At 40.6% G+C, this 10000-nt stretch overlaps 1 protein-coding gene across 10 annotated transcripts in view; it reads right to left on the minus strand.

Moving 5' to 3' along the window:
- LOC124018036 (adhesion G protein-coupled receptor L3-like) overlaps positions 1 to 10000 on the minus strand; it is a 118770-nt gene that overhangs the window by 100029 nt on the left and 8741 nt on the right. For 9 of the 10 annotated variants that reach the window (XR_006835554.1, XR_006835553.1, XM_046333293.1 and 6 more), the window contains exons 3-4: positions 6490 to 6675; positions 4082 to 4120 (exon numbers count right to left, since the gene is read on the minus strand). Coding sequence is in view for 8 of the 10 variants with exons in the window: in XM_046333293.1 (XP_046189249.1) it covers positions 4082 to 4120; positions 6490 to 6675 (225 nt within the window). In the remaining 2 variants the exon portion in view is untranslated. The remainder of the gene's footprint in view (positions 1 to 4081; positions 4121 to 6489; positions 6676 to 10000) is intronic. The other variant, XM_046333287.1, reaches the window with a different exon arrangement.

Below are 10000 nucleotides of genomic sequence, written 5' to 3' on the forward strand. Positions count from 1 at the left end.
GTGTATTAATGGCAGGGTGTATTAATGGCAGGGTGTGTTAATGGCAGGTGTGTTAATGGCAGGGTGTATTAATGGCAGGGTGTATTAATGGCAGGGTGTATTAATGGCAGGGTGTATTAATGACAGGGTGTATTAATGGCAGGGTGTATTAATGGCAGGGTGTATTAATGGCAGGGTGTATTAATGACAGGGTGTATTAATGGCAGGGTGTGTTAATGGCAGGGTGTGTTAATGGCAGGGTGTATTAATGACAGGGTGTAATAATGGCAGGGTGTATTAATGGCAGGGTGTATTAATGGCAGGGTGTATTAATGGCAGGGTGTATTAATGGCAGGGTGTATTAATGACAGGGTGTATTAATGGCAGGGTGTATTAATGGCAGGGTGTAATAATGGCAGGGTGTATTAATGGCAGGGTGTATTAATGGCAGGGTGTATTAATGGCAGGGTGTATTAATGGCAGGGTGTATTAATGGCAGGGTGTATTAATGGCAGGGTGTATTAATGACAGGGTGTATTAATGGCAGGGTGTATTAATGGCAGGGTGTATTAATGGCAGGGTGACAGGGTGTATTAATGGCAGGGTGTATTAATGGCAGGGTGTGTTAATGGCAGGGTGTGTTAATGGCAGGGTGTGTTAATGGCAGGGTGTATTAATGGCAGGGTGTATTAATGGCAGGGTGTATTAATGGCAGGGTGTATTAATGACAGGGTGTATTAATGGCAGGGTGTATTAATGGCAGGGTGTATTAATGGCAGGGTGTATTAATGACAGGGTGTATTAATGGCAGGGTGTGTTAATGGCAGGGTGTATTAATGGCAGGGTGTGTTAATGGCAGGGTGTATTAATGGCAGGGTGTATTAATGACAGGGTGTGTTAATGACAGGGTGTGTTAATGGCAGGGTGTATTAATGGCAGGGTGTGTTAATGGCAGGGTGTATTAATGACAGGGTGTATTAATGACAGGGTGTGTTAATGACAGGGTGTGTTAATGGCAGGGTGTGTTAATGGCAGGGTGTATTAATGGCAGGGTGTATTAATGGCAGGGTGTATTAATGACAGGGTGTATTAATGGCAGGGTGTATTAATGGCAGGGTGTATTAATGGCAGGGTGACAGGGTGTATTAATGGCAGGGTGTATTAATGGCAGGGTGTGTTAATGGCAGGGTGTGTTAATGGCAGGGTGTATTAATGGCAGGGTGTATTAATGGCAGGGTGTATTAATGGCAGGGTGTATTAATGACAGGGTGTATTAATGGCAGGGTGTATTAATGGCAGGGTGTATTAATGGCAGGGTGTATTAATGACAGGGTGTATTAATGGCAGGGTGTGTTAATGGCAGGGTGTATTAATGGCAGGGTGTGTTAATGGCAGGGTGTATTAATGGCAGGGTGTATTAATGGCAGGGTGTATTAATGGCAGGGTGTATTAATGGCAGGGTGACAGGGTGTATTAATGGCAGGGTGTATTAATGGCAGGGTGTGTTAATGGCAGGGTGTGTTAATGGCAGGGTGTATTAATGGCAGGGTGTATTAATGGCAGGGTGTATTAATGGCAGGGTGTATTAATGACAGGGTGTATTAATGGCAGGGTGTATTAATGGCAGGGTGTATTAATGGCAGGGTGTATTAATGACAGGGTGTATTAATGGCAGGGTGTGTTAATGGCAGGGTGTGTTAATGGCAGGGTGTATTAATGACAGGGTGTAATAATGGCAGGGTGTATTAATGGCAGGGTGTATTAATGGCAGGGTGTATTAATGGCAGGGTGTATTAATGGCAGGGTGTATTAATGACAGGGTGTATTAATGGCAGGGTGTATTAATGGCAAGGTGTAATAATGGCAGGGTGTATTAATGGCAGGGTGTATTAATGGCAGGGTGTATTAATGGCAGGGTGTATTAATGGCAGGGTGTATTAATGGCAGGGTGTATTAATGGCAGGTGTATTAATGACAGGGTGTATTAATGGCAGGGTGTATTAATGGCAGGGTGTATTAATGGCAGGGTGACAGGGGCAGTATTAATGGCAGGGTGTATTAATGGCAGGGTGTGTTAATGGCAGGGTGTGTTAATGGCAGGGTGTGTTAATGGCAGGGTGTATTAATGGCAGGGGCAGGGTGTATTAATGGCAGGGTGTATTAATGACAGGGTGTATTAATGGCAGGGTGTATTAATGGCAGGGTGTATTAATGGCAGGGTGTATTAATGACAGGGTGTATTAATGGCAGGGTGTGTTAATGGCAGGGTGTATTAATGGCAGGGTGTGTTAATGGCAGGGTGTATTAATGGCAGGGTGTATTAATGACAGGGTGTGTTAATGACAGGGTGTGTTAATGGCAGGGTGTATTAATGGCAGGGTGTGTTAATGGCAGGGTGTATTAATGACAGGGTGTATTAATGACAGGGTGTGTTAATGACAGGGTGTGTTAATGGCAGGGTGTGTTAATGGCAGGGTGTATTAATGGCAGGGTGTATTAATGGCAGGGTGTATTAATGACAGGGTGTATTAATGGCAGGGTGTGTTAATGGCAGGGTGTGTTAATGGCAGGGTGTGTTAATGGCAGGGTGTATTAATGGCAGGGTGTATTAATGACAGGGTGTATTAATGACAGGGTGTGTTAATGGCAGGGTGTGTTAATGGCAGGGTGTGTTAATGGCAGGGTGTATTAATGACAGGGTGTATTAATGGCAGGGTGTGTTAATGGCAGGGTGTGTTAATGGCAGGGTGTGTTAATGGCAGGGTGTGTTAATGGCAGGGTGTGTTAATGGCAGGGTGTGTTAATGGCAGGGTGTGTTAATGGCAGGGTGTGTTAATGGCAGGGTGTGTTAATGGCAGGGTGTGTTAATGGCAGGGTGTGTTAATGGCAGGGTGTATTAATGGCAGGGTGTGTTAATGGCAGGGTGTGTTAATGGCAGGGTGTGTTAATGGCAGGGTGTATTAATGGCAGGGTGTATTAATGACAGGGTGTATTAATGACAGGGTGTATTAATGACAGGGTGTGTTAATGGCAGGGTGTGTTAATGGCAGGGTGTGTTAATGGCAGGGTGTATTAATGACAGGGTGTATTAATGGCAGGGTGTGTTAATGGCAGGGTGTGTTAATGGCAGGGTGTGTTAATGGCAGGGTGTGTTAATGGCAGGGTGTGTTAATGGCAGGGTGTGTTAATGGCAGGGTGTGTTAATGGCAGGGTGTGTTAATGGCAGGGTGTGTTAATGGCAGGGTGTGTTAATGGCAGGGTGTGTTAATGGCAGGGTGTGTTAATGGCAGGGTGTGTTAATGGCAGGGTGTGTTAATGACAGGGTGTGTTAATGGCAGGGTGTGTTAATGACAGGGTGTGTTAATGGCAGGGTGTGTTAATGGCAGGGTGTGTTAATGGCAGGGTGTATTAACAGGTGTATTAACATCCAGCTGAATGATTTACAGTAACATTGTAGTGATGATAAAAACAAATCTTATCAAAGAGTCAAAAGGAATCCAACTTTGATTAGCTTTGATGAAGGGTTCAAAAAGGGTGGAAAGGGTTCTACACGGAACCCAAAACAGTTCTACTTGGAACGAAAATGGTTCTGCCTGGAACCAACAAGGGTTCTTCAAATGGTTTTCCTAACCGGGACAGCCAAAGGATTGTTTTAGGTTCTAGATATAACTCTTTTTTTTTCATTAAAAATAATTGTGTATAAAAAGCACACAAAACACTAACACAACATCAAAACACCTTCAGCGAACCCTTTGAGGAGCATATTAGACCTTGTATTAATGGAGCCTTCTCTGTAGTTCTAATGATGACATCACAGAGGGCTGAGGATTCTATCCTCATGGAATAGAACTGGAGAGTTCTGGAACACAACTCTAGAATTCTACAATAGAGAGAATCATTCCAAAATATATCTCTGTCAATGAACTCACTCTTCAAAGGGTTTTATATCAAATAAAAAATGATAAGACAACCCAAACCACGGCACCATAGAATTATGATTCTATGCACAGCGCTGCCTTGACGTGCAATGCTTTCAATATGCAGCAGGCATGCTGTCGTTGAGGGAGGTGAATAAATATGACAGATAGGAAGGCTGAAATACCTGGAGAAAAAACCTGCAGAACCTCTCTCTCTTCTGCAGCTGTAAACCCAGACAGGTTGGTTAGAGACAGATATAAAACAAATAGAGACAGATATAAAACAATACTACTTCTACTAAGCACTAATTGAACAGGATCTCTGTGAATGAAACAGTCAGTCATGAAGGAAACAAAACAGCCATTTAGGAAGACGCTCCCTTCCTTCTGCCTCTCCTCCCTCCTGCCTCTCCTTCCTCCTGCCTCTCCTTCCTCCTGCCTCTCCTTCCCCCTGCCTCTCCTTCCTCCTGCCTCTCCTTCCCCCTGCCTCTCCTCCCCTGCCTCTCCTCCCCTGCCTCTCCTCCCCTGCCTCTCCATCCTCCTGCCTCTCCTTCCCCCTGCCTCTCCTTCCCCCTGCCTCTCCTTCCCCCTGCCTCTCCTTCCTCTCCTTCCCCCTGCCTCTCCTTCCCCCTGCCTCTCCTTCCTCTCCTTCCCCCTGCCTCTCCTTCCCCCTGCCTCTCCTTCCCCCTGCCTCTCCCTCCCCCTGCCTCTCCCTCCCCCTGCCTCTCCCTCCCCCTGCCTCTCCTTCCCCCTGCCTCTCCTTCCCCCTGCCTCTCCCTCCCCCTGCCTCTCCCTCCCCCTGCCTCTCCTTCCCCCTGCCTCTCCTTCCCCCTGCCTCTCCTTCCTCCTGCCTCTCCTTCCTCCTGCCTCTCCTCCCCTGCCTCTCCTTCCCACTGCCTCTCCCTCCCCCTGCCTCTCCTTCCTCCTGCCTCTCCTTCCTCCTGCCTCTCCTTCCTCCTGCCTCTCCTCCCCCTGCCCTGCCTCTCCTTCCTCCTACCTCTCCTTCCTCCTGCCTCTCCTTCCTCCTGCCTCTCCTCCCCCTGCCCTGCCTCTCCTTTCTCCTGCCTCTCCTTCCTCCTGCCTCTCCTCCCCCTGCCTCTTTCCCCCTGCCTCTCCCTCCCCCTGCCTCTCCTTCCTCCTGCCTCTCCCCCCCTGCCTCTCCCTCCCCTGCCTCTCTCTCCCTCCCTCCTTCCCTCTCTCTCTCCCTCCTTCCCTCTCTCTCTCCCTCCCCTAGGCCGTCATTGTAAATAATAATTTGTTCTTAACCGACTTGCCGAGTTAAATAAAGGTAAATAAAATAAATAATCTCATATTGTCCTCAACATTTATGGCATTAAGAGTAGTAGCTGTAATTATAATAGCCACATGTTAATAATTGTAAACCTTTAATATATATCGAAATCATAATTAGCATACTAATGAGCCATATTATTCAATTACACAGTTAATTGGGTTTATTGATGAAAATAACAGGCTCATATTTATATCCTTTTGTAGGATTGAAGCAGAAGTGTTTAACCTGTTCAGTCCATTGGGTCAATAGTGAACCCCTCGTTTCTCCTATAAACCTTTGAAATCTGTAAAGTTCACTTGAAATTCTTTAGTGGGTGAGACACTCTATACAGGGTTGTGAAAGAGAGAGAGACAGAGAGACAGAGAGACAGAGAGAGAGAGAGAGAGAGAGAGAGAGAGAGAGAGAGAGAGAGAGAGACAGAAAGAAAGAGACAGAGAGAGACAGTGAGAGACAGACAGACAGAGATGCATAGAGAGAGAGAGGGAGAGAGAGAGAGACAGAGAGAGAGAAATACAGAGAGACAGAGAGAGACAGAGAGACAGAGAGAGAGAGAGAGAAAGACAGAGACAGAGAGGCAGAGAGACAGAGAGAGAGAAAGACAGAGAGACAGAGAGACAGAAAGACAGAGACAGAGAGGCAGAGAGACAGAGAGACAGAGGCAGAGAGGCAGAGAGACAGAGAGACAGAGAGACAGAGAGAGAGAGGGGGCAATAGAGTCAGTAGAGAAAAAGAGAAAGAACAATCATTGATTGGTTGACTGCACGGTGACCTAACAGGACCATGCTGGATCCTACAGGACTCTGGTTATCTAACCTCTACAGTCTGAGGATGAACAAGGACAGAAGGAAAGTTCTGCACCCCAAGTCGTTTTAAACGCCAGCAAATTCAATGTCATATTCAAAGTCCCTTGTGGTTCAGAAACAAATGATAAGAAACTCTATACAATTCACCCCAAGAAATAAACAATTAAAGGAATAGTTCACCCAAATGAGCAAAGTATACATTGTAAGGCAGGGTAGCCTCGTGGTTAGAGGGTTGGACTAGTAACCGGAAGGTTGCAAGTTCAAACCCCCGAGCTGACAAGGTACAGATCTGTCGTGTTGCACCCGGAACAGGAAGTTAACCCACTGTAGGCTGACATTGTAAATAAGAATCTGTTCTTAACTGACTTGCCTAGTTAAATAAAATACATAAATGGACAAGATAAGACAGCAATCCATGTGTGAACTACAGTTTGTGTGACCGATCCCTTCAATATCGAAATGAACTTAACGAGAGTATTTTCCCCCCCTGCAGTACCTTGTTGAGGCTGCGGGCGGCGCTGTCCTTGCCCCCGGGGGTCAGGTTTCTGAGCTGAACATCCAGCAGGTCAACCAGCTGGGCCATGGCCCTCACCGTAGAGGGGACGTCACCGGGACGCAACAACCCTTTAGTCTGCTCGGCCAGCTCCCTGGCAACCACGGCTGCCGTCTCGCCGCTACGCAACTAGAGGAGGAGGAGGATGAAGATGAAGATAGAACAGATAGGTACAACAACTGATAGTGATGATAGTGATTAAAACAACTGATAGTGATTAAAACAACTGATAGTGATTAAAACAACTGATAGTGATTAAAACAACCGATAGTGATTAAAACAACTGATAGTGATTAAAACAACTGATAGTGACGATAGTGATTAAAACAACTGATAGTGACAATAGTGATTAAAACAACTGATAGTGATTAAAACAACTGATAGTGATTAAAACAACTGATAGTGACGATAGTGATTAAAACAACTGATAGTGACAATAGTGATTAAAACAACTGATAGTGATTAAAACAACTGATAGTGATGATAGTGATTAAAACAACTGATAGTGATTAAATCAACTGAAAGTGATTAAATCAACTGATAGTGACGATAGTGATTAAAACAACTGATAGTGATTAAAACAACTGATAGAGATTAAAACAACTGATTGTGACAATAGTGATTAAAACAACTGATAGTGACGATAGTGATTAAAACAACTGATAGTGACAATAGTGATTAAAACAACTGATAGTGACAATAGTGATTAAAACAACTGATAGTGATTAAATCAACTGATAGTGATGATAGTGATTAAAACAACTGATAGTGACAATAGTGATTAAAACAACTGATAGTGATTAAATCAACTGATAGTGATGATAGTGATTAAAACAACTGATAGTGATGATAGTGATTAAAACAACTGATAGTGATTAAAACAACTGATAGTGATTAAAACAACTGATAGTGACAATAGTGATTAAAACAACTGATAGTGATGATAGTGATTAGAACAACTGATAGTGATGATAGTGATTAAAACAACTGATAGTGATTAAATCAACTGATAGTGATTAAATCAACTGATAGTGACGATAGTGATTAAAACAACTGATAGTGATTAAAACAACTGATAGTGATTAAAACAACTGATAGTGATGATAGTGATTAAAACAACTGATAGTGACGATAGTGATTAAAACAACTGATAGTGATTAAAACAACTGATAGTGACGATAGTGATTAAAACAACCGATAGTGATTAAATCAACTGATAGTGACGATAGTGATTAAAACAACTGATAGTGATTAAAACAACTGATAGTGATGATAGTGATTAAAACAACTGATAGTGATTAAAACAACTGATAGTGATTAAAACAACTGATAGTGATTAAAACAACTGATAGTGATTAAAACAACTGATAGTGATTAAAACAACTGACAGTGACGATAGTGATTAAAACAACTGATAGTGATTAAATCAACTGATAGTGATTAAATCAACTGATAGTGACGATAGTGATTAAATCAACTGATAGTGATTAAATCAACTGATAGTGATTAAATCAACTGATAGTGACGATAGTGATTAAATCAACTGATAGTGATTAAATCAACTGATAGTGACGATAGTGATTAAAACAACTGATAGTGATTAAAACAACTGATAGTGACGATAGTGATTAAAACAACTGATAGTGATGATAGTGATTAAAACAACTGATAGTGATTAAAACAACTGATAGTGATGATAGTGATTAAAACAACTGATAGTGATGATAGTGATTAAAACAACTGATAGTGATTAAAACAACTGATAGTGATGATAGTGATTAAAACAACTGATAGTGATGATAGTGATTAAAACAACTGATAGTGATTAAAACAACTGATAGTGACGATAGTGATTAAAACAACTGATAGTGACAATAGTGATTAAAACAACTGATAGTGATTAAAACAACTGATAGTGATTAAAACAACTGATAGTGACGATAGTGATTAAAACAACTGATCGTGATGATAGTGATTAAAACAACTGATAGTGATTAAATCAACTGATAGTGATTAAACAACTGATAGTGATGATAGTGATTAAAACAACTGATAGTGATTAAAACAACTGATAGTGATTAAAACAAGGGATAGTGATTAAAACAACTGATAGTGATTAAAACAACTGATAGAGATTAAAACAACTGATAGTGATGATAGTGATTAAAACAACCTATAGAGATTAAAAAAACTGATAGTGATAATAGTGATTAAAACAACTGATAGTGACGATAGTGATTAAAACAACTGATAGTGACGATAGTGATTAAAACAACTGATAGTGATTAAAACAACTGATAGTGATTAAAACAACTGATAGTGATTAAAACAACTGATAGTGATGATAGTGATTAAAACAATCGATAGAGATTAAAACAACTGATAGTGTTTAAAACAACTGATAGTGATTAAAACAACTGATAGTGATTAAATCAACTGATAGTGATTAAATCAACTGATAGTGATTAAAACAACTGATAGTGTTTAAAACAACTGATAGTGATTAAAACAACTGATAGTGTTTAAAACAACTGATAGTGATTAAAACAACCGATAGTGATTAAATCAACTGATAGTGTTTAAAACAACCGATAGTGATTAAAACAACCGATAGTGATTAAATCAACTGATAGTGATTAAAACAACTGATAGTGATGATAGTGATTAAAACAACTGATAGTGATTAAAACAACCGATAGTGATTAAATCAACTGATAGTGTTTAAAACAACCGATAGTGATTAAAACAACTGATAGAGATTAAAACAACTGATAGTGATTAAAACAACTGATAGTGATTAAAACAACTGATAGAGATTAAAACAACTGATAGAGATTAAAACAACTGATAGAGATTAAAACAAACGATAGTTATTAAAACAACTGATAGTGATTAATAGTGATTAAAACAACCGATAGAGATTAAAACAACTGATAGTGATTAATAGTGATTAAAACAACTGATAGTGATTAAAACAACCGATAGTGATTAAAACAACTGATAGAGATTAAAACAACTGATAGTGATTAAAACAACTGATAGTGATTCAAACAACTGATAGAGATTAAAACAACTGATAGTGATTAAAACAACTGATAGTGATTAAAACAACTGATAGAGATTAAAACAAACGATAGTGATTAAAACAACTGATAGGTATTAAAACAACTGATAGTGATTAAAACAACTGATAGAGATTAAAACAAACGATAGTGATTAAAACAACTGATAGGTATTAAAACAACTGATAGTGATTAAAACAACTGATAGTGATTAAAACAACTGATAGAGATTAAAACAACTGATAGAGATTAAAACAACTGATAGAGATTAAAACAAACGATAGTTATTAAAACAACTGATAGTGATTAAAACAACTGATAGTGACGATAGTGATTAAAACAACTGATAGAGATTAAACCAACTGATAGTGATTAAAACAACTGATAGTGAT

The sequence above is a fragment of the Oncorhynchus gorbuscha genome, unplaced genomic scaffold (genome assembly GCF_021184085.1).
Source record: "Oncorhynchus gorbuscha isolate QuinsamMale2020 ecotype Even-year unplaced genomic scaffold, OgorEven_v1.0 Un_scaffold_383, whole genome shotgun sequence".
Lineage (NCBI taxonomy): Eukaryota > Metazoa > Chordata > Actinopteri > Salmoniformes > Salmonidae > Oncorhynchus > Oncorhynchus gorbuscha.